We start from the raw sequence: 26283 nt of genomic DNA, 5'->3' as shown, positions 1-26283 counted from the left end.
GTCATTATGAATTTAACTCCAACATGATCACCAAATACAAAAATACAACACAGTGAAATATATTTGTTAAGAATTATTGCTTTTTCAGCCCTGATTGTGAGCACCTCATCCCATATTAAAATCTATCAGTCCCCGGACAACAGACATTAGTGTGAATAATATATATCTATATATATATCTATATATATCTATATATATATCTATATATATATATATATATATATATATATCTATATCTATCTATATATATATATATATATATATATATATATATATATATATATATATATATATATATAATTTTTTTATGAAGTAAAAAGGGCAGGATAAATTGATTGGAGATTTAGACAAGCGAACAGAATCCACACAAACAAACCAGAAAAAAATCACATACAAGTAAAAAAGTACAAGGGACTTCACTGAAAGCACTAATGTGAACATTACACATGATAGATACAGAAAGTAGATATTCACAGAACAAAAACAGCAACCCAAACTAATGTTTTTCAATCAAAATTAATTTTAGGTGAAAAAAGTGAAACATAAAGATGAAATACAAATTTCTTTGAAATATCAGAACATAGCCACATGTTAAAATACAAACACAGTGCACGCACGCACGCACGCACGCACACACACACACACCTTACAGATAATGCAACTTACTTCCAGTTGGGATCAAGTCCCTGTCAGGAATGAAGAGTTTATACCCATAATGCTTTTCCAGAACATCAGGCAAAATTTCCAAAGCGAAATGTTCTTCCTCTCTCGTCTCCTGACTCCACTGGTCTGGATCAACTTTAGTGTATGACACATATGCGTCATAGTCTTTATTTTCTAAAACACACAAACACAATCTTTCAAGAACATCTAAACACAACTACACATTCATACAGCATTCCCTCTCAGTGAAGCAGCATTTATGATCTTAATAAACGCACATGCTCAGACATCGAGCAGTAGCTATAATATTCACAGCAGGACATAATGAAGCATGTTTTGTGGGATCTACACTCACTACAGTCACTCTACTGACACTACATGTACTATATAGTTCATTTACTGACACTCTACAGTCTGGAAAGTGCATGAAAGAATCATACACATAAAGGGCTTGAATATCTTGTACCTACAAACATGAAAGACGCTCACAAACCTCACAAAAAAGCAGCTTTAGGTAACAATGCAGTAATTAAAGCTAACTGTCTCAATGATATGTTATTTATGCAGTTGTTGAAGTGAAGAAATCATACAAAGCTAACAGAAATAGTGTTTAGAGCATTGTGTGTGTACATAACTATAGTTTGGGGACCAATTTGACTGTAGAAGAAAATTAAATCGGACAAAAAAAAAAAAAAAGAAAATGTGTATTTGGGAACATTTATTAATTATAATTTATTCATAATATACAGGTGCATCTCAATAAATTAGAATGTCGTGGAAAAGTTCATTTATTTCAGTAATTCAACTCAAATTGTGAAACTCATGTATTAAATAAATTCAATGCACACAGACTGAAGTAGTTTAAGTCTTTGGTTCTTTTAATTGTGATGATTTTGGCTCACATTTAACAAAAACCCACCAATTCACTATCTCAAAAAATTAGAATATGGTGACATGCCAATCAGCTAATCAACTCAAAACACCTGCAAAGGTTTCCTGAGCCTTCAAAATGGTCTCTCAGTTTGGTTCACTAGGCTACACAATCATGGGGAAGACTGCTGATCTGACAGTTGTCCAGAAGACAATCATTGACACCCTTCACAAGGAGGGTAAGCCACAAACATTCATTGCCAAAGAAGCTGGCTGTTCACAGAGTGCTGTATCCAAGCGTGTTAACAGAAAGTTGAGTGGAAGGAAAAAGTGTGGAAGAAAAAGATGCACAACCAACCGAGAGAACCGCAGCCTTATGATTGTCAAGCAAAATCGATTCAAGAATTTGGGTGAACTTCACAAGGAATGGACTGAGGCTGGGGTCAAGGCATCAAGAGCCACCACACACAGACATGTCAAGGAATTTGGCTACAGTTGTCGTATTCCTCTTGTTAAGCCACTCCTGAACCACAGACAATGTCAGAGGCGTCTTACCTGGGCTAAGGAGAAGAAGAACTGGACTGTTGCCCAGTGGTCCAAAGTCCTCTTTTCAGATGAGAGCAAGTTTTGTATTTCATTTGGAAACCAAGGTCCTAGAGTCTGGAGGAAGGGTGGAGAAGCTCAAAGCCCAAGTTGCTTGAAGTCCAGTGTTAAGTTTCCACAGTCTGTGATGATTTGAGGTACAATGTCATCTGCTGGTGTTGGTCCATTGTGTTTTTTGAAAACCAAAGTCACTGCACCCGTTTACCAAGAAATTTTGGAGCACTTCATGCTTCCTTCTGCTGACCAGCTTTTTAAAGATGCTGATTTCATTTTCCAGCAGGATTTGGCACCTGCCCACACTGCCAAAAGCACCAAAAGTTGGTTAAATGACACCAGTGGTGTTGGTGTGCTTGACTGGCCAGCAAACTCACCAGACCTGAACCCCATAGAGAATCTATGGGGTATTGTCAAGAGGAAAATGAGAAACAAGAGACCAAAAAATGCAGATGAGCTGAAGGCCACTGTCAAAGAAACCTGGGCTTCCATACCACCTCAGCAGTGCCACAAACTGATCACCTCCATGCCACGCCGAATTGAGGCAGTAATTAAAGCAAAAAGGAGCCCCTACCAAGTATTGAGTACATATACAGTAAATGAACATACTTTCCAGAAGGCCAACAATTCACTAAAAATGTTTTTTTTATTGGTCTTATGATGTATTCTAATTTTTTGAGATGGTGAATTGGTGGGTTTTTGTTAAATGTGAGCCAAAATCATCACAATTAAAAGAACCAAAGACTTAAACTACTTCAGTCTGTTTCACAATTTGAGTTGAATTACTGAAATAAATGAACTTTTCCACGACATTCTAATTTATTGAGATGCACCTGTATATTAAAGCTGTCAGTCAATTACATTTTTCGCATGATTTTTTGTAGTTAATTGCAATTAATAACAGATTTTGAAACTGCTGAAATTTGACACTGTATATACTTACATTTGACACTTATTTTCAAAATGTATTTTTTCCATTTTAGGAAAGAAAAAAAATATTTAGCAATATAATGCTTTAATAACGTTTTCAAAACAAAGCCTTCCACAGTATAATCATAGAAATGCACTCAAATATCATCAATTCAAGAAACATTAAATGTTTCCCAAAGTCTAAGTGGGAGTTTGACCAATTGAAAGAACTAGTCCCCACATAGGTTGCATATTCATTGCAATGGGCATTAAATCTCTTAAAACTGTCATCCTCCACAATATGAATCTGGCTATCCTCTTTCCTTCAGCAATACTGAAGCTGCGTTCATGATTCACGTCAGAGCATCAAAGCCAGTATGGAGCACCACTTTGAACTCACCATGCACCTTACATAGCCCTATTTGATGTACAAAACAAGCCCAGATGGGACTTGTGATAGAAATAAAGTATTTTTCAGCCGAAGAGCTCCCTTCTCCATCATTTTATCACTGACAGGGAAGTGCTGTCAGAGATTCTTTTATTTATTGAGATAACCTCCGTGGCTCTATCATAGTAGAGAGCGTTACGACAGTACCGCCCATAATATGTCTATGGGCTGTGTTATGCTGAGCTTGTAGGCTCCCTTGGTAGAAGGGCTCTGGCGCTGTTGTGTGTCTGTTTGTGGTGTGTGCATCAGTGTAATGACTCTGGGCGGACACATTACAAAAGTTCCGCCCTTCACATCAGTGTTTACACTGTATTAACGGTAAATGTGTTGATCATTATTAAAAGAATTAACACATTAAACTTTTTAAATTAATCGCATGCATTAACTCGTTAATTCTGACACCCCTAATACAGTTGCCATTAAAATGATTCAACCCCCCTGACCGGCAATACATTCTGGTGATGTGAATTAAAACACAGCAACTAAAACCTCAGTAAACAAAGTAAGTTTTTAATATACATTTGAGTGGTTTTGAGGACAAACCTCAAATTTTAAAATAAAATATAATTAATTCTCTCCACAAATGTCATGTCAAAAATATTCAACCCCCAAAGTCAGTCATTTGTGGAGCATCCTTTATCCTTAATAACAGCAAATAAATGTTTCAGGTAAGTGTTCTCAGACTTCGGACACCTCTCTATTAGAATTTTTACACATTTCTCATGAGCAAAAGCTTCCAGCTCATTGACATTCTTTGGTTTCTGTGCTGCCACTGCTTCCTTGAAATCCCAACAAAGGTTTGCAATGGGATTTTAATGATGGACTGAAAGGGCCATTTAAGGACATTCCACGACCTATCCCTGAACCAGATTTTGGACAACTTGGATGTATCCTTGGTGTTATTGTCTTGCTGGAAAGTCCATTGAACACCGAGCTTCAATTTACACACTGAAGGCATCACATTTTTCATGCCAAAATGGCCTGATACCTGAAAGAATCCATGGTGTCAGTCACATAGTCAGGATAGTCATTTCCTGCAGCCGCAAAACACCCCCATAACAGGACTGACCCACCTCCATGCTTGACTGTGGGGATGGTGTCGTTCTTGTCATCACCTTGTCATCTTACTCCAGACGTACTGCTGACCCATGGGTCTAAAACTCATTTTCAGTTTAGTGTCATACGTCTATAAAATCTTCTTCCAGGACTCCACAGGTCTTTACTAATTACTTCTTGAATATTCAAGTCAATATTTCCCTTGGTGAAGTTTTTCTTTGTTCCACACCCCAAGAAGGTTGCTGTTGTACCATATTTAAAATATGTATGAATGGTGCTGCCAACTTTGTCTATTGGAAATTGAAGTGCCTTGGATTATACATCATGATGGCGCCACATATGGCCGCCTCGGTGTGGAGCGCTCCTATTGTTTTGTTGTTTTTGTTTGTTTGTCCTGTGTTTAGTAAACTTTTTTCCAGTCAGTTTTCTCAGAGACGTACTGCTGAACATTCGACAGCTTATACCAGACAGTCTTTTCCTGGTTTTTGAATATTCAAATGTTTTGCTAGACATTTTAGTTGGAGGCGCGGCTTTGATGTTCAGGTGACGCAGGCGAGGAAGACAAGCTGGTGTGCTGGTCAAACTCCGTCAGCGGGGCTTTCGAACAACGCTGCCGAGCATTCATCTTGTGAATCTCCGCTCTCTTCCTAACAAAACGGACGAACTACATCTCCTCACCTGCACAAACAAGGACTTTTCAACCTCTGCTGCCTTGTGCTTCACAGAAACCTGGCTGAGTGAAGCCATTCTGGACAGCACGTTACATCTGCTGGGCTTCTAGCTGTTCAGAGCGGATCACATCACGGAGTTAACTGGGAAATCGAGAGGCAGTGGAACATGCTTTTACATCAATGAAAGTTGGTGTAAAGATGTAACAACGTTAAAGAGGATGTGCTATCCTAATTTGGAAGCGCTCTTTATTAACTGTAAGCCTTTCTACTCACCATGGGAGTTTTCCTCATTTATACTGGTGAGTGTGTATATCGCGCCAAATGCGTGTTTGAATGCGGCGCTGCAACAGCTGGCTGATCAAATCACAGACACAGAACAACAATACCCGGACTCAGTTATTATTATTCTTGGGGATTTTAACAAAGCAAATCTCACACGTGAACTGCCTAAATACAAACAGCACATCACATGCCACACCAGAGAGAGGAACATACTGGATCATTGTTACACAACAATAAAGGATGCATATCGCTCTGTCCCTAGATCAGCTTTGGGACTCTCTGATCACTGTCTGGTTCATCCTCTTCCAACCTACAGGCAGAAATTAAAATCAACCAAGCCAGTAGTAAGGACTGTAAAGAGATGGACCAATGAAGCAAAGCAGGAACTACAAGCCTGCTTCGATTGCATGGATTGGAGTATTTTTGAGGCTGCAGCCACAGACCTGGATGAGCTCACAGACACTGTTACATCATATATCAGTTTCTGTGAGGATATGTGCATTCCTATTGGACTTATTTAAAGTTCAACAATGACAAACCGTGGTTTACAGCAGAGCTCAGGCAGCTTTGTCAGGCCAAAGAGGATGCTTATAGGGGTGGGGATAAAGTCTTGTACAATCAGGCCAGGAACACACTGAACAAGGAAATCAGAGTGGCTAAAAGAAGATACTCTGAGAAGCTGAAAAACAAGTTTTCAGCTAAAGACCCTGCATCAGTGTGGAGTGGCATGAAACAACTCACAAATTACAGGACTCTTACCCCCAACCCTGTGGTGGACCAACAACTGGATGACGACCTAAATGTGTTCTACTGCAGATTTGAAAGGCCCAATCTCACACCCCACACCCACTCTGACCTTCACTTCACACAAATACCAACACCTCCTGCAACCCCCCTCCTCCCCCCTCCTGCTACTCAACCTGCACTTAAGATCTGTGTAGATGATGTGAGCCGCGTCTTTCGGAAACAAAAGATGAGGAAAGCTTCAGGCCCAGATGGCGTCTCACCAGCGTGTCTTCGATCCTGTGCTAACCAGCTGGCCCCCATCTTCACACAGATCTTCAATAGATCACTGGAGCAGTGTGAAGTCCCATGCTGCTTCAAATGCTCAATCATTATTCCTGTCTCAAAGAAACCAAAAATCACAGGACTTAATGACTACAGACCTGTCGCCCTGACGTCTGTGGTCATGAAATCATTTGAGAGACTGGTGTTGGCCCACCTGAAGAACATCACTGGACCCTTTCTAGATCCCCTTCAATTTGCTTATCGAGCAGACAGGTCTGTGGATGATGCAGTCAACATGGGATTGCATCATATCCTGTAACATCTGGACAGACCAGGGACATATTCAAGGATCCTTTTTGTGGACTTCAGTTCTGCTTTCAACACCATCATCCCAGCTATACTCCAGAATAAATTACACCAACTCTCTGTTCCCATGTCTATCTGTCAGTGGATTACCAGCTTTCTGATGGACAGGCAGCAGCTTGTGAGACAGGGGAAACTCACTTCCAGCACCTGTACAATCAGCACTGGTGCCCCCCAGGGATGTGTGCTCTCCCCACTACTCTTCTCCCTCTACCCCAATGACTGCATAGACAAGGACCCCTCTGTCAAGCTCCTGAAGTTTGCAGACAACACCACTATCATCGGCCTCATCCAAGATGACGACGCGTCTGCATACAGAAGGGAGGTTGAACAGCTGGCTGTCTGGTGCAGTCAAAACAACCTTGAGCTGAACACGCTCAAAACGGTGGAGATGATTGTGGACTTTAGGAGGAACACCCCAACACTGACCCCCCTCACCATTCTAAACAGCACTGTGGCAGCAGTGGAGTCATTCAGGTTCCTGGGCACTACCATCTCACAGGACCTGAAGTGGGAGACACACATTGACTCCATTGTGAAAAAGGCCCAGCAGAGGTTGTACTTCCTTCGCCAGCTGAGGAAGTTCAACCTGCCACAGGTGCTGCTGATACAGTTCTACTCAGCGGTCATTGAGTCTGTCCTCTGCATCTCAATAACTGTCTGGTTTGGTTCAGCTATGAAATCAGACATCAGAAGACTACAAAGGACAATTCGGACTACTGAGAGGATTATTGGTTGCCCCCTGCCCCCCCTTCAAGAACTATACACTTCCAGAGTGAGGAAAAAGGCTGGAAAAATCACTCTGGACCCCACTCACCCTGCTCATTACCTTTTTGAACTGTTGCCTTATGGCCAACGCTTCAGAGCTCTGAGCACCAGAACCGTCAGGCACAGGAACAGTTTTTTCCCTCAGGCTATCCATCTCATGAACAGTTTAATTGCCCCATTGAGCAATAACTATGTGCAATACACAGTTTAGTCTTTTTTTTATTTTTATGCAACACATCCAACCTCTGCTGCCATTTCATTCCTCTGAAAAACAAAACAAAAAACATTTGAACTGTACATAACAGATAACTGATTTGTATTAGATTGCACTACATATGTGTGTGTGTGTATGTACGTATGTGTATAACTGTTTTTTATTTTTTATTATTATCTATGTCTTGCTGCTGTTTTTGTATTGTTTTTGTATTGTTGTACACTGGAAGCTCCTGTCATCAAGACAAATTCCTTGTATGTGTAAGCATACTTGGCAATAAAGCTGATTCTGATTCTGAAATGTACTTTTAGCCATGACCTTTCTTGTGTAATGAAATAATCTCCTCTATTAACTTTTTAATTGCATTTTTTGCATATAAATACATTTTTGCTTACAACGCTAAACTTAAATTTTAAAACGTAAATAAGTGCCATTGCAGACTGATGACTTAATTTTGTTTTAAAACAATTACTTGTGTATCCTTACATATTTAAGAAACAGCTACATGCAATAGGGGTTGAATAATGATGACATGGCTGTATTTAAAAAAATTACAAATATTAGGTTATATATTCACACTATGACTTTGAATGTGTCACTCAACTGATATAGATGTAAAGTTTAAAAATTCTGGGTCATCAGAAAAGCTTACCTTTGTAAATCCTTACTGTCTTGGGGGGTTGAATAATTTCAATTGCAACTGTGTATATACGTATATATATATATATATATATATATATATATATATATATATATATATATATATACACACACCGATCAGCCACAATATTAAAACCACCTGCCTAATATTGTGTAGGTTCCCCTCGTGCCGCCAAAACAGCGCCAACTTACATCTCAGAATAGCATTCTGAGATGATATTCTTCTCACCACAATTGTACAGAGCGATTACCAGTCTGGCTAATCTCTGTTGACCTCTCTCATCAACAAGGCATTTCCATCCACAGAACTGCTGCTCACTGGATGTTTTTGGCTCCATTCAGAGTAAATTCTACAGACTGTTGTGTATGAAAATTCCAGGAGATCAGCAGTTACAGAAATACTCAAACCTGCCCATCTGGCACCAACAATCATGCCACGGTCCAAATCACTGAGATCACATTTTTCCCCATTCTGATGGTTGATGTGAACATTAACTGAAGCTCCTGAACTGTATCTGCATGATTTTATGCACTGCACTGCTGCTACATGATTTGCTGATTAGATAATCGCATGTATGATAATCGCACCTGTTCTTCTCCTTTTTGTTGTTTGTCGCCAGTTCATTGTGTGTGCTTGTGAGTTCCCTATCTGTCACTCACTCGATGTTGTGTCGATGTAGTGATACTAGGGGTCACTCTTGGGAGCCCTAAACACCTCTGCTTTTTGAAAAAAGGCCAATGGGAATTGGCGAGTGGAATTTGCATGCCACTCCCTCGGACATATGGGTATAAAAGAAGCCTCAATTCACCTCAAACTGCTGGATTTTACGGCAGGAACCCAAGGAAGGCTTCGAAGCGCCCCTAAGACGGGCGACCTAGGGACGAGGAGACATGCTTCTATGGAACTGGTAAACAGACCACTCCATCCCCTGGTGGAGGGCCGGGAGGAGAATCTTTTGTTTCATTTTTCGCTGCATGCCCAAGAGGCTGCCGTACCCAAAACTTCAACAAAAGAGTGGTTTTCTTGTTCCCTGGTTCACATGTCAGGTGCGCACGGCTCTCGTCACGACCACGTCCACCATCCCATTTTGGCAGGTTCGGTGCTCCAGCGGCTGACCCCCCGCCCCTGTGCGCTCAGCTGTGGCACAAACATGCCCACATGGACTTCCAACGGACTGCGGGGATGATATTCCTCCTCCCCCCTCCTCGACCAATCTTATGGTGGGCATCAGGAGCCAGGTAAGTGCATAGATGTCTCTGGACTTAGCACGGCCACGGGGTTCAAGCCCCCTCGATGTGGCGCCTCAGGCTCCGCCCCGCCACAAGGCCCCACCCGCCGGTATGTCCGACGTGATTGTCCTCTTGGTCCACCTCGCAGGACACATCGCGTGGTCCTCACGCCAATCTGTCACCGCCTCTTCAGACCTTGGACTGACCTTGCATTTCTACGGGCAGGGGTTCTGCTAGAGCAGGTCTCCAGGTGCATCGTGGTTACGACGGACGCCTCCAAGACGGGCTGAGGCGCCGTATGCAATGGGCAAACAGCCACCGTCTCCTGGACTGGCCCGCGGCAGCATTGGCACATCAACTGCCTCGAGTTGTTGGCAGTACTGCTTACCCTGTGGAGGTTCCAGCCGTTGATCCAGGACAAGCACATGTTGGTCCGGACGGACAACACGGTGACGGTAGCATACATCAACCGTCAAGGCTCCTGTTGCATGTCACAACTCACCCGCCGTCTCCTACTCTGGAGTCAGCAGTGCCTCAAGTCGCTGCGAGCCACTCACATCCCGGGCGACCTCAACACCGTGGCGGATGCGCTGTTACAACAGGCTATGCTCAGGAGAGAGTGGAGAATCCACACCCAGGTGGTCCAGCTGATTTGGAGTCAATTCGGTCGAACACAGGTAGACCTGTTTGCTTCCCGGGAATCCTCCCACTGCTCGCTTTGGTACGCCCTGACCAAGGCACCCCTCAGTATAGATGCGCTGGCACAGCTGGCCCCCGGGATAACGCAAATATGCATTTCCCCCAGTGAGCCTACTTGCACAGACCCTGTGCAAGGTCAGGGAGGACGAGGAGCAGGTCGTCCTAGTAGCACCCTACTGGCCCATCCAGATGTGGTTCTTGGACCTCATGCTCCTCGCGACAGCCCCCCCCACCGGCGAATTCCCCTGAGGAAGAACCTTCTTTCTCGGTGATGGGGCACCATCTGGCACCCGTGACCAGACCTCTGGAATCTCCACGTCTGGCCCTTGGATGGGACGCAGATGACCTAAATGGCCTACCACCTGCGGTGGTAGACACGATCACTCATGCTAGGGTTCCCTCTACGAGGCGCCTGTATGCCTTGAAGTGGCGTCTGTTCGCTAAGTGGTGTTCTAGATGTGCAGTCGGATCGGTGCTTTCCTTCCTGCAGGAGAGGCTGGAGGGGCGGCTTTCCCCCTCCACATTGAAGGTGTATGTGGCCGCCATTTCAGCACATCACGATGCAGTGGATGGTAAGTATTTGGGGAAGCACGACTTGATCATCAGGTTCCTGAGAGGTGTTAGGAGGTTGAATCCCTCCAGGCTGCACCTCATCCCCTCGTGGGACCTCTCTGTAGTCTTTCGTAGACACTTATGGCCCCAGCCGGTAAACAAAATTCCACTCTTTTTGGGGAGAAAAAGAGGAAAAGTGGCCACGGCTGGGTTAGTTTGTCCCTATTTGTTGGGCAAGTCAACTTGTTGCCAAAAGACCATTCGACGCTCATAAGAGCACTGGGGGAAGTTATGTGATGGCCTGGTGCACTGGCTACAAGGCACACAACGATCTGCCTGTCTCGCACCGCCAGTCCACGTAACACAGTTCAGCTAGTTGTGGGTTTTTTTTATATATAGGGACCCCTAGTGTCACTACAGCGACACAACGTTGAGTGAGTGACAGATAGGGAATGTCCTGGTTACTTTCGTAACCTCCGTTCCCTGATGGAGGGAACGAGACGTTGTGTCCTGCTTGCCACAACACTGAACTACCCGATGAAATGGCCGGGACCTCGTCTCAGCTCCTCAGCACAAAACCTGAATGAGTGGTCGCATACCAGCTCCTTTTATACCTGTATGTCCAGGGGAGTGGCATGCAAATTCCACTCGCCAATTCCCATTGGCCTTTTTTCAAAAAGCAGAGGTGTTTAGGGCTCCCAAGAGTGACCCCTAGTGTCACTACATCGACACAACATCTCGTTCCCTCCATCAGGGAACGGAGGTTTCGAAAGTAACCATGAAGTTACACTCACTTCCCAACTGCTTGTCTAGGTTGGTGTGTTTGTGTGTTTGCTGTCAAATGGGGATATTTTTGACCATCAGCGTAAAGAAGCAACAGCGGTGAATGGAGAAACATCTGTGAAACAACATCAATAAAAGCATCAAAATGCTGCTTTTGATACACGACAAGGCCAGGAAAAGTGTGTACAGGTTTGAAGGCAGCAGAAATGTTGCCAGATTTGACTTTCACAAACTTTTAAGTATATTTTATTCATGATTAATAGTCTGATGTGTGACCGGCGAGCACACACACCCAGCAGAATATCACCATAAACATCTCTCATTCAGGAGTTAAAAATGTTTGTGTTGTTTTCTGGTCTGACTCAGTCACTATATTACTAAACATCTCTTATGATCCTGCCTGTATAAATGTTAGATCTGCTTTTAGCTCAACAAGAGAACACAGAATGCAACCGAGGCAAACAAACTTATGCAAATATACATGGAGTTTAATTACTATTGTGTTTTATTTATGTTGTCATGCATATGTTGTCTCTTTTGTAACGTGGTTCATTTAAAAAATATCCAGCATTTTCCATATTAACTTGGAATGGTGGTGGCGTAATGGACTAAAGCACTGATCTGTTAAGCAAAAGGTTGTTGGTTCAATACCCACAGCCACCACCATTGTGTCCTTGAGCAAGGCACTTAACTCCAGGTTGCTCCAGGGGGATTGTCCCTGTAATAAGTGCACTGTAAGTCGCTCTGGATAAAAGCGTCTGCCAAATGCATAAATGTAAATGTAAACTTGCCTGATTCTTGCAAAACTTGGTATATATCATCTACAGACAAAAATTGTCAACAGAATTTTGATGCGTCAAATCATTCCAAAGATATAAGCAAATATGTTTTGGGTGTGGCCTATAATGACTAATTTGCCTGTATCTTGCAAGTGCAATTTTCAAACTTAAAATTTTTACACATGGACAAGAGAACACTCTGAGGTAACATGCCGAGTTGCATTCATTTTTGATGCTAGGTGGCGCTATAACTTAAGACAATCCTATTTTTGCAACTGTGCTCAAAGCAGGTGAAATATGTCACCGAAACAGCTGTCCACAGCATCCACAGGATCTTTTCTGTCAAATTTGTTTGTTTTGGTCATCTCACCATATGTGCTTGGCCCCCGACAATAGTTGCTTACAGATGTATTTATTAGGGGTCCAAGCACCAAAGATGCAGAAACTCTATTGTATTTGTTCTGATTTTCTTATTATTATTAGGGGTTCAAGCCCGAAGTGCTAGAAACCCTATTGTTTTTGTAAGGATTTTTATTAGGGGCCAAGCACTGAAAGTGCGTAGGCACCTATTGTAATTGTTAGTGTTCTTTTTATTAGGGGCCAAGCACTGAAAGTGCATAGGTACCTTTTGTAATCATTAGTGTTCTTTTTATTATTATTATTCTTCCACCATTGAGTCTATGGCAACCCATAGAATCATATGCGGGAATGTTGTGAAATTTGGCACACAGAGGATGCAAATTTGGAGTCTCTAACTCAAACCCTCTAGCGCAACCAACAGCCCAAAGTTTCACACGTTTATGCTAATAACTTTTGAACCGTAAGTGCTAGAATAAAAAAAAAAAAAAATCCTCTCATTCCTTGGCTTGAGACAAATCTATTGCACCCTATGTCATTTTCCATCTTGAACATTTTTCTGCCATTTTGACTTTTTCGAACTCCTCCTAGACCGTTTGTCTGAGTTGCACGAAAATTTAATCAGATCGTCTTCAGACCAGGCTGACCAAGTTATGGAATTCAAGTTGGTTAGTCAAACGGTTCTCGAATAACACGCGAACAAATTTGATGTAGAGCACGCCAAATTGGACGTGAAGCTATATCTCCGCAATGCTTTAGTGTATTCACACCAAACTTGGTGTGTGTTATGACAACCATGACCTGAGGGTACCTGCACAGTTTCGGCACATCGCAACCTAGTGGTCATGAGATATGAAAAATGCATATTTTAAACTCATTGACATATCGTTACGAAGCTCGTTATGTGTCGTTGGCACAATGCCCTGAAGGCACACAAAGTTTTGGGACAACGCCACCTTCTGGTCAAAAGTTATACCAAATTTTGATAAAATGCTATTAACTTTTGATTACTTTGTGCTATTGTCATGAGAACAGTCTTGGTAGATTCCATGGGTCATGCCAAGAATGTGGATACCAATTATGCCATGATCGATTGAACTTCCTGTCCGCCATTTTGAAATCCATTAAAAACGTACTTTTTCAAGCTCCTCCTAGAGCGTTTATCAGATTTGAACCAAAATCGAATAAGAACACCTTCAGACCATGCAGACAAAAATGTATTGGTTTCATGTTGATAGACCAATCCGTTTTGGTGTATTGACATAAAACTTTATATGTGTCATCATGACCGCACCTTGACCACACAATATCAATTTGGTGACAGCACCACCTGTTGGTCAAAAGTAGTAAGCGTTTATGTCCCAATGCATTTGATAGTATTCATGGTTTTTCAACCATTTTGCCTAAAATCATGACCAGATTGCTTTATTTACATATTTTTTGCCATTGTTATGCCTAATAATGGTTGATGTGCTTGGCCCCTTAATTACTGCTTGCAGCTATATTTCTTATTATTAGGAGTTAGAGACCGAAGGGCTAGAAACCCTATTGTTTTGGTCAGGATTTTTATTATTATTAGGGGTTCAAGTCAGAAGGGATAGAAACCCTATAGTTTTTGTAAGTATTTTTATTATTATTATTATTATTATTATTATTAAGGGTCCAAGCACCGAAGGTGCAGGAACCCTATTGTATTTGTTCCGATTTTCTTATTATTTTTCTTCTTCTTCTTTTTTTTTCTGCCCTAATAGTGTCTGGGTGTCAGAGACCGTAGGTCGTAAAGACACCAAACTTGACAGGATGGTTCCAAATCCACCCCCACCCCACTACTCAGGCATACAGAGACACATCCGTTGGACACTAGGTGGCGATATTGTGAACAAAACAAACAAAAATCACATTTTGGGCCATAACTCTTGGACCGTAAGGGCTAGAAACAAAATTCCTTGCGTCATGCCAAAGAGTTATGCCCCGGTCAGATTTTTGCTCCGCCCCTTCATTTTCCCACTATTTTGGATTGTTTGACTTTTGGTGATGCAATAATAATAATAATAATAAAAAAAATGGCTCTAACAATGGAACCATTTGTCCAATCGACCATAAAATTTTGCATGCTGTGTCTTTGTCCAAGGTGTCATCAAGGTCTATGAGGACAGTCACATATCTTTAAAAACATGGCCGCCATCGACCAATCAGCCTTCAGCAGCTTTTATATAGGGTTAAATAAGGCAGATCGGAACAAAACTTGATAGGCCTTTTTGTCTCTTTAACCAAGAGGTCTTAGCAAAATGTGAAAAAAATAGGCCACTGGGAAGTGCTATCGCATTTTTCATGCATGTAAATCATTTTATATTCTGCTATGTTTCACAAAGAAACATGTTATTCATAACATACTGTAAATCTCCTCATTCTGAACAACTTTGCCTTAAGGAATATTTGTGTGAAACTAAATTTTTTTTGAAAAACAATTCTTTTCACTCATACTAGGCCGTTTGTCCTATTTGCACAAAACTTGGTATACATCATCTGCAGACCCTCCTGACAAAACTTTATCAAAATAATTTTGATATGTCAAATCGTTCCAAAGATATAAGTGAATACATGTTTGGGTGTGGCCTGTAATTACTAATTGGCCTGTCCCTTGTGAGTGAAAAATTCAAACATAACAAACCTTAAAACACATTGACAAGAGAACATTCTGAGGTAACATGCCAATTTTCATCAATTTGGCAGAGCTATAACATAAGAAATACAGTTTAAGTCAGAAGTTTACATACACCTTAGCCAAATACATTTAAACTCAGTTTTTCACAATTCCTGACATTTAATCATAGAAAACATTCCATGTCTTAGGTCAGTTAGGATCACTACTTTATTTTAAGAATGTGAAATGTCAGAATAATAGTAGAGAGAATTATTTATTTCAGCTTTTATTTCTTTCATCACATTCCCAGTGGGTCAGAAGTTTACCTACACTTTGTTAGTATTTGGTAGCATTGCCTTTAAACTGTTAACTTAGGTCAAACATTTTGGGTACCCTTCCACAAGCTTCTCACAATAAATTGCTGGGATTTAAGCCCATTCTTCCAGACAGGTTTATAGGCCTCCTTGCTCACACACGCTCCCACAAAATTTTCTGTTGGATTGAGGTCAGGGTTTTGTGATAGCCACTCCAATACCTTGAGTCCTTAAGCCATTTTGCCACAACTTTGGAGGTATGCTTGGGGTCATTGTCCATTTGGAAAACCCATTTGCGATGATCTTTAACTTCCTGGCTGATGTCTTGAGATGTTGCTTCAATATATCCACGTAATTTTCCTTCCTCATGATGCCATCTATTTTGTGAAGTGCATCAGTCCCTCCTCTAGCAAAGCAACAACATGATGCTGCCACACCCATGCTTCAAAGTTGGGATGGTGTTCTTCGGCTTGCAAGCCTCACCCTTTTTCCTCCAAAAATAACGATGGTCATTATGGCCAAACAGTTAAATTTTTGTTTCATAAGACCAGAGGACATTTCTCTTTGAAAGTAAGATCTTTGTCCCCATGTGCACTTGCAAACTGTAGTCTGGCTTTTTTATACATAAATAGGCTGTTGTACTTTATGTCCACCAGAGGAAGCCACACGACAAGAAATGTCTTCAAAGAGTACTAACAGTTAATACTGAAGTATTTTGCCACTCAGCCTCTCCTTGTAAATCAGCTGAATAAATGTTTTAATTAACAGCTTTTTCCTTCTTAATTTCTCCTTTGGAAGAATAGCTTCTGTTTGTCAGTTGCTTTGGATAAAAGCGTGTGCTTAATGAAGAAAGGTAATAAGCATACATAAGCCATAGATCTTCTTGATTTTTGCTGGGAATGAAAACAAAGGCTGATGGATAGATTTAAACCCTATTTGGACAGGATTAGTTTTATATGTGGATGTGGTGGAATTTAATAATTATCACAGCCTCAGTCATTTTAATTCCTTGTCATGTCAGTAGTTTTATTCAGACTTTTTATGGTGTGTGCATTCCCGCACTGGTATAAAAAACAAAAAACAAAAAAAAAAACAGCGTTTTATGTATTATCAAACACCCTGTAATAATAGGCCTGGGTGATATTAATAGCCTGTGAATTGACATCTTAGCAAAAAGCCTGTAAATTAGCACTTTCCTGCTATGTTGGTTAACAAGACGCCATAAAATGTAAAACAAGCTTTATACTGCTGAGTTCACTCCACGAACCTACGTAAGATATCCAAGTTGGGCCCTCTGCATCATTATTCAAAACTATTTGCATGCATATGACCAAAGTAAGTTACAAAAATGCAATAGATGCAATAAAATGATCGTGAACGAGTATAACTATACTAACATCCCATGTATAACCGCCTTTACACGCTACTTGTTTGTTTTTCATTCTATGACCCTGCTCGATTTAAACATGGATCTTATTTGCCTGCACATGACATTTCATCTAATTATTGATGCAATAAATATTAACTTTATATAATATGCAAATCTGTTACCCTTATTTATTTGAGTGCTTGGATTTTTCATCAAGCATGACTATTTATCAAAACAGAAAATTCAAAATATTTTTTACTGTGCGACTTGCTGAAAGGCGAGCGCAGAAATGATGCAGGGTTTTTTTTTATTTTTATTTTTTTTTACCATGCTTTCATTTTGCTTTTATACTGTTTTGCTTGCACTTTAAGCAACACAATAATCCTGCAGTAACACAGTAATGTAATAATTGACGTATTCCTGCTCATGACCACAGATATAGGTGGGGCAGATCTTGTTCTAAGTGCTAGTTTTCTTTCTTCCTCTTTTTTCAAGTTATTCAACTCCTTCAACTCATTCTTCAAACACAAATGGATGACACAATATGTGGTGTCCTTGCATTATTCCACCACAAGGCGGCACTCTAAGAACATAATGATTTTATACTTTTATTTTTCTTTTTTTTCTCCCCAATTTGGAATGCCCAATTCACAATGCGCTCAAAGTCCTCATGGTGGCGTGGTGACTCAATCTGGGTGGCAGAGGACGAATCTCAGTTGCCTCCGTGTCTGAGACAGTCAATCCGTGCACCTTATCACGTGGCTTACTGAGCGCGTAAAAGAGAGCAGAGGAAACAAGAGAAGAGTTTAACCTCGTGCAGCCCTGCGTCCAAATGCTTTGGCGTTGTATTTTGACTTCGCTATATGCAACGCATAATTTAAATGAATAAAAAACTACTGAATACATATGCCATAGCGTGTGTGGAGGCTTCATGCTATTCTGCGGCATCCACACACAACTCACCACACGCCCCACCAGAGTGAGAACCACAATATAGTGACCACGAGGAGGTTACCCCATGTGACTCTACCCTCCCTAGCAGCCGGGCCAATTTGGTTGCTTAGGAGACCTGGCTGGATTCACTCAGCATGCCCTGGATTTGAACTCCAGGTGTGGTAGTCAGCATCTTTACTCGCTGATCTACCCAGGACCCATGATTTTATTATTTTAAATAAGAACACTTTACCATGGAATGTTGATTTGTTGAAGATTAAAATTTAAATCAAATATAGTTTTATAATGTTAAGTGTTATTAAACAACCCCAGGGAGAAGAGGAAGAGAAAGCTATGAATAGAAATATCTATCTACATACATAAACAGAACTATATGCCATTTACCGATTTTCACAGAGCTAACAATAAATACAAAACATGCTTTTAATAATAATAATAACAATGTTTTAAATCACAATAAGTTTCCAGTTGTAAATAGGTTTGCAGTAGAAATTTTTCAAAACGCATAAACTGTATACATGCTACTGTATACATCCCCCTGTCCCCTTGCAAAATAAGAAAAAAAAGTAGGCTACATATGGGAAAAATAGAGAGCTAAGGCTTTTTGACATAACATTTTGTATCATACAATAAATACAATGTCATCACCTGCCCTTGTCTTTTGATTTTCAAACCGTATTTTTATATATGGCTTGTCAGGACCAAGTTGTTTGATGGCCAGTTTGTGTGAATTTGAAATAGAAATGACACGCTAATACGCACAAGTTTATCAATAGCGGTCGCCACGTTCGCAGTCTGTAAGACTGCTGGAGCACACTATTACTAAAGTTACCTTTGGTTTGATACTTCATTATGGGCAGACTCATTTCTGCCCCATTGCATCTTAATGAGGGCTCGTTGCAGTACCATATTTGACCACAGATTTCTATTGGAAAAATGATTGACACTGTGGTGTTCGGGAGGGCAGCAGTTTCTCTGTCCCACATGCACGTATCTCTATCATATGTAAGAGAGTTTTCAGATAAATTATTTACGACTTATAAAAAATATTCTAGGCATGCTTTGAAATATCTATTTCAGCATTTTGAACACATTACGGGTTAACAAATTACATTATTGGAAATGTATAGTGTGGATCTTTGTTTTCAAATGGATACATTTTTAGGTGGGGCTCTGCCCTATCTGCTGCACATGTGTATACAGTAATAAAATCAGAGACCCTCTCCTCTATTCACATTCATTGTGCATATTGCCAGAGAGATTATTGTAAAAAAAGATTTAAACATTGATCAGTTTCTCACCCACAGTTATCATTTTGCTTCAAAAGATATGGATTTAACCACTGGAGTCATATGGATTAAATAATGCTGTCTTTGTCCTTTTTGCAGCCTCAAAATTCTGGTACCCAATTCCCTTTTCAACAAATTTAGTTTAGGCAGGATCTATTCTGTCAGTTTGTATTATTTGGCATCCACTGGATCATTTCTGTCAATTCTAATTATTTTGGTCATTTCTTCACATGTGCTTGGACCCCGATGATTGCCGTTTGCTGCTATATTTATAAGTAGTATTATAAGAAATATTAAGAGTGGAGATAATTAAAATATGCCTGCCTTCATTTGACCAGCAGTTGATCCCAAAGAAATTTGTTGTGGCTGTCTTGAGATTGGTATAAGCACTGGTGGGTGGAGTTAGTGTAAATAGCCTTTGCCAACAAGATGGGCAATTTGTACTTAGTGTAAATAGACACTCAGTTAAAAGTCTTCGTCACTGTGGTTTAAGGTGTGGGTGGGTACGTATGCTTTGATGAACATCTCAAACATTTATAACAGTGTTTTCTTATTTACGTCATGTGTTTAAAAAAGGAACAAATAAAACAAGAAAATATCAGCTGTAATCCACTCTATATGACCGACTCAAAGCGGATGCGCTTATTTGCACGACTCACCAAAAGTGAAGCGATATGCTGCGATATCAGCAACTCTGAAGCATGAAGGGTTTGTTCTGCGCTCGTCTGTTGTTGACTAGTGCAGATTCATCAGACTTCAATAGTGTTTAGGTTCCCATTCAGCTCTTAACTAAAAAACATGCTGCATGATTATGCCAAAGAATAATTTTGTCAACATTTTGTAATTTTGTAAAAATCCAAATAACTTCACAGATCTTTATTGTAAAGGGTTTAAACAATGTTTTCCATGCTTGTTCAATGAACCATAAACAATTAATGAACATGCACCTGTGGAATGGTCATTAAGATACTAACAGTTTACAGACGGTAGGCAATTAAGGTCACAGTTATAAAAACGTAGGACACTAAAGAGACCTTTCTACTGACTCTGAAAAACACCAAAAAAAAGATGCCCAGGGTCCCTGCTCATCTGCGTGAAGGCATGAGGACTGCAGATGTGGCCAGGGCAATAAATTGCAATGTCCGTACTGTGAGATGCCTAAGACAGCACTACAGAGAGACAGGAAGGACAGCTGATCATCCTCGCAGTGGCAGACCACGTGTAACAACACCTGCACAGGATCAGTACATCCGAATATCACACCTGCGGGACAGGTACAGAATGGCAACAACAACTGCCCAAGTTACACCAGGAACGCACAATCCCTCCATCAGTGCTCAGACTGTCCGCAATAGGCTGAGAGAGGCTGGACTGAGGGCTTGTAGGCCTGTTGTAAGGCAGGTCCTTACCAGACATCACCGGCAACAAAGTCGCCTATGGGCACAAACCCACCTTCGCTGAACCAGACAGGTCTGGCAAAAAGTGCTCTTCACTGACGAGTCGTGGTTTTGTCTCACCAGGGGTGATGGTCAGACTCGCGTTTATCGTCGAAGGAATGAGCGTTACACCGAGGCCTGTACTCTGGAGAGGGATTGATTTGGAGGTGGAGGGTCTGTCATGGTCTGGGGCGATGTGTCACAGCATCATTGGACTGAGCTTGTTGTCATTGAAGGCAATCTCAACGCTGTGTGTTACAGGGAAGACATCCTCCTCCCTCATGTGGTACCCTTCCTGCAGGCTCATCCTGACATGACCCTCCAGCATGACAACGCTGCTCGTTCTGTGTGTGATTTCCTGCAAGACAGTAATGTCAGTGTTCTGCCATGGCCAGCGAAGAGTCCGGATCTCAATCCCATTGAGCACGTCTGGGACCTGTTGGATCGGAGGGTGAGGGCTAGGGCCATTCCCCCCTGAAATGTCCGGGAACTTGCAAGTACCTTGGTGGAAGAGTAGGGTAACATCTCACAGCAAGAACTGGCAAATCTGGTGCAGTCCATGAGGAGGAGATGCACTGCAGTACTTAATGCAGCGGGTGGCCATACCAGATACTGACACCCACCCCCCCCCCCACCAATAAACTTGTTCAGTTTATGTCTTAGTTGTTGAATCTTTATGTTCACAAAAATATTTACAAATGTTAATTTTGCTGAAATTAAAAGCAGTTGAAAGTGAGATGATGTTTCTTTTTTTGCTGATTTTACATATTATGTATGCATACATTTTAATATCTCTTACCTGCGTCCAGATCTTCACTGCCGAAGTGATTTCTGTAGAAGAGCATGAGCTCGATTCTGTAACATTTATACAGCGACACCAAAAATATCAACATCAGCAGGATCGCTCCCAAACCACCAGCTAACTCCACCGTATACATGAGCTCTACTGAGAGAGAGAGAGAGAGAGAGAGAGAGAGAGAGAGTTACAATTCACTCTACATCAGTGAATGTCTATCAATAAAAAAAAAAATTATTTAATTTTTTATGTTAGGGCCAAAAATTCTTCTTATTAACATGTTTGGCTATTCAAGTAATTCCATTTCAGTTTTAAACTATTCTTAATGCTTTGGCATACAGTGACATTCAAATTATGTGCTTCCAACTTTTTGTCAGCAGTTTGTGGAGGCCCTTTGAGATCAATATAGAAATGATTTAGTGAGATTGGTGTGGACCTGAACCCCATTGAACACCTTTGAGATGAATCAAAGCGCTGCCTGTTAATCAGACCCAATCACCCAACATCAGTATCTGACCTCACTGATGCTCGTGTCTTGTTAAACATTTAATTTCAAAACCAACTACATTTATAAGGAGTTGATCCTCCCTTTCCTGCTCTAACAGCTTCCACTCTTCTATTAGATCTTTCCACTAGTTGTTGAACATGTCTGCAGAGATTTATTCAGACATAAGAGCATCAGTATATATTAATTTAGATATGAATTTAGCTTTGTAAACATATGTGTGTGTCTATGTATTAGTGCTGATGTTGGCTTGTTCACCTCTTAACTATACTTTTGATTTGAGTTCAGGACTGTATTCCCATCAGATAAGACTGCAGACGAGGCCAACATCACCTCAGTCTTATGCTGTAGGAGAGAAGGGATTTTGCGCATTTGAGAAGCAGCTGCAATATTAAATGTGAGAGGTGTATTCTTCTCTCTGCTTGGATGCAGCAGCCGAATGAAGATAAATAACTCTGAAACGAGTTCACGAGATCTGATGGAACCTGCAGACATCTCATCATTTACTCTCCTGACATCTGTATTGCATCTGTTTATCAGCGGTGACATTTGTATTTTGTGTCAGAGAAGATGTGACAATGTTGCTTTTAACACACTATGTGTGTTTGTAATAAAACACTAATGCTGATGAATATTTGTAAATTCTAGAAGGAACTGACAGTTTTCACAGCGTGATTTTTTAATGGAAATGTATGCAAAAAATGTCCTACTCCCTGAAAGATATTATTGAAATAAGTGTTGTGAGATATCTCACTGGTCTCTGTGACAGCTCTAGACTCTGTAAACATCAAACTAAAATGTGTCTGCGGGCTGCGGTCTCTGACGGTTTCGACCTGTTAATCATTTTGTGTGTTCTCATTGTATTGTAGTTTCAGCAAATTATTGAGGCTTTATGCCATTTTTATGCCATGTTGTTCATAACAGTTGTCAGTTGAGGGCGCTATTGTGCTGCTTTTATTTTTAAAAACCGTTTCTGCATGATGTCCATCTCAATAAAGCTAAAATGGTATCTTTGGAGTGTAGAATTTTGGAAAGAGGGGCGTGGCTAATCCAACGGCTCAGTTTCATGGAAGTAGAATGGAAAAAAATAACTTACAACACCTTTAACCCCTGAACTCTGAATGTGTTTAAGTTGTTAATACAGAATGTGTTTGAAGAACAGTATATCAGCACATGCTGATAAATTGGAGCTCGACATATTTAGTAAGAAACGGAGGAATTGATAATTTATTATGAACGCTGAATATGTCAGATGATACAATAAAGAAAACAATTAATCAAAAGAGCAAGAGAGCAGAGGAAACAAGAGAAGAGTTTAACCTCGTGTGACCCATATGCGTGGACGCTGTATTTTGACTTCGCTATACGCAACGCATAATTTAAATGAATAAAAAACAACTGAATACTATTCAAGAGACTCTAGACTGTCATTTAAAGGGTTAAACTTCTGCCGCACCGAGTCACGTGACACAACAACATGATGTCGATTTCTTTGAAGCGCTATTACATACACAACGCTGACAAAAGCGCCTCAAGAAAAATCAGAACATTTTTCGCAGCTCAGCGCCCTGATAAACATGATGTCCACATGTATGGAAACTGATTCCGCATTTCCTCAAAAGTAGAAAAAAATATGTTAGATATTTTGAATAACTTTCAACATTTACACATCTGTGGGTCATTTCACTTCATTTTAATATAAATTTTGTTATTTTATTTTATTATCTCTGTACAATACGGTTCTATTGATTAACATTAATAAATGCATTCCTATATTTACTGTACATCACATTGAGAATAAAAGAGTTCATCTGAAAGATGAATAATGTGTCTTTCAGAGGCTTTATATGGAGTTAGGATGAAAATAAGGTGCATTTCAAACTGTTCTGAGACCAGTGCAGACAGACAGCACACTGGAGGTTAAGTCATTCACTAAATAGGGAGCAAGGGAGCATCCTATAGCTCTCTATGCAGTTAAGTGCATTCACTCCTAAAATCTGATCAAAAGTTCAGTTTCAGGCTGCAGATGATGTTTGGATCACTCAACATGTTTGACAGACATGTGACAATGATAATCAGTACATAGATTCAGAATTTATAATGTATCATTTTATTTTAACATGATTGACAGTGATAGGATGATGCTGGACATTACTTTGAATCTGAATTAATTATGCTAATTTCTGATGTAATGTCTGTAACATCTCAAAAACATGAATAATCAACACTCCTGCACACATAATAAACTATTTGATGAAAAATATCTGACTTTCTATAGCTTAGTGTTATTTAACATTTCACAACGTAACCTCGCTGTCCACATATGTGGACATTATTTTTTTTTTTATTTTGCATGCAGCTCAGTTGTAAATGCATTGGCAATGTGAATGTACACATATTTGTTATGACAATAAAAATATTCAACTAAAGGTTTTGAGGTCTCTAAGGAAGAAATAATCGTTCATGTTTCATCAGTATTCAGCTAGACAATGTAAAATGTTAAAAAGCAACATAAATTCACAAAGAAAGAAAGAAAGAAAGAAAGAAAGAAAGAAAATAACAGACAGACAGAGAAGGAAGCATCCCTCTTTCATAATAAAAAGGACAAAATAATATTTCAGATATTCCAGAGTGGAAGATTTATTTTGTTCCATTTTTCACCCTTTACATTCTCTTAAGAGATCTGAAGCTACACACACATCCAGACAGAGGAACAACAACCACTTTATACCTGAACAAGAAATCATTATCTCATCTCATCATTTCAGAGTTAAAATATACATTTTTAAACAGACCAGTTGATCAGTCTATACCTCAACCTTAGCAAATGTCTCATCCAGAAATGCAATTGGGTTGTTGATAAATAAGCTAGACTTTTTATATAAATAATTGATGTTAAAATGTATATATTAGTGATGGGGAATTAAAGCGTCTGATTGCACCAGAAAAAAAGATTCAAAGCCTCGGGAGTATCAAAAACAGTGCCATCTGGTGGTTATTAAAATTAAAAGCAGCCATTTAACCCAGTAGTCCTCACTTCATTAATAACCTGTGCATCCAGCTCCGCTGGATGAAGCACACACACCTAATTGATGTAGTTGCAATCAGATGTGTACAAACAAAATCCTATTGATTTTCACCCTCTGATAATTTAATTATAGTATTAAAGTGTGGCAATAAATGCCAATATGAGTCAATATGATTCAATGTGATGATAAGTTTACATTTACATTTCAATTTAATTATTTAGCAGACACTTTTATCCAAAGCGACTTGGGGATAAGGAACATAAGCAATCTGTCAGACAAAAGCCAGCAATATCTGCAGTACCGCACTGCCAATTATTTTCTCATCGCTAACCCTAATTACAGAGAATATAGCGTTGTAAGATGTATTTGCCATGTATTTGGTGCTGCACTAATTTTGTATTTTTATACTACTTGATATATATAATAATGTAATTTTAAAACTAAGTTTGAAAATGGACATAAACATCCACAAACCCATAAAATAAAGCTCTGAACTTTCTGACACTCATGTCGCATGTCACTGGACAGAAAGTGAGTCTTTTCTTTTCTTTTTTTTTTTTTTTGTCATCAATCACGTGATTCTTAAAAAACAAAGAAAAAGATTTGATACATGATTTGAAGCTTCAGTGTCATTTGTAACATCCCTAGTTTATATTTGTATACATTTATCATCACTTTAATCACTTTTCATCTTTCTTTATACTATATATAGGTGGCACACTTTCAAATGAACATGGATATAATTCCACATACATATTTAATAAATAGTAGTAATTAAACAAGTCCCTCGTATAGCAAACTTCCAAGGTTTCAAATGTCCTGTCTGCGTCCTGATAAACAAAATGGATTTTGTGAGACACTCCATAGATATAAATGATTGATGGAAAAATGTTATAGAATAAGACCGGTTAGAATCAAGTATTCAAAAGAGCTGAGGAATAAGGTTTTATATTTGAGAATCAGCTTTTCAACCTGAGCTGCATTGCTGTCACTTTGATAATTAAAAGCAGGAGCTTCCTAACCATTCCCAAAGATCTT

At 40.0% G+C, this 26283-nt stretch overlaps 1 protein-coding gene across 1 annotated transcript in view; it reads right to left on the bottom strand.

Moving 5' to 3' along the window:
* The window catches only part of LOC127426481 (interleukin-1 receptor accessory protein-like 1-B), a 395093-nt gene that overhangs the window by 2275 nt on the left and 366535 nt on the right, over positions 1-26283 (bottom strand). The window contains exons 9-10 of the mRNA XM_051673334.1: positions 21715-21861; positions 667-837 (exon numbers count right to left, since the gene is read on the bottom strand). Coding sequence (XP_051529294.1) covers positions 667-837; positions 21715-21861 — 318 coding nt within the window. The remainder of the gene's footprint in view (positions 1-666; positions 838-21714; positions 21862-26283) is intronic.

Source organism: Myxocyprinus asiaticus, chromosome 35 (assembly GCF_019703515.2).
Source record: "Myxocyprinus asiaticus isolate MX2 ecotype Aquarium Trade chromosome 35, UBuf_Myxa_2, whole genome shotgun sequence".
Classification (NCBI taxonomy): domain Eukaryota; kingdom Metazoa; phylum Chordata; class Actinopteri; order Cypriniformes; family Catostomidae; genus Myxocyprinus; species Myxocyprinus asiaticus.
Note: the sequence above shows the minus strand (reverse complement) of the source record. Positions and strands in the feature narration are given on the sequence as shown.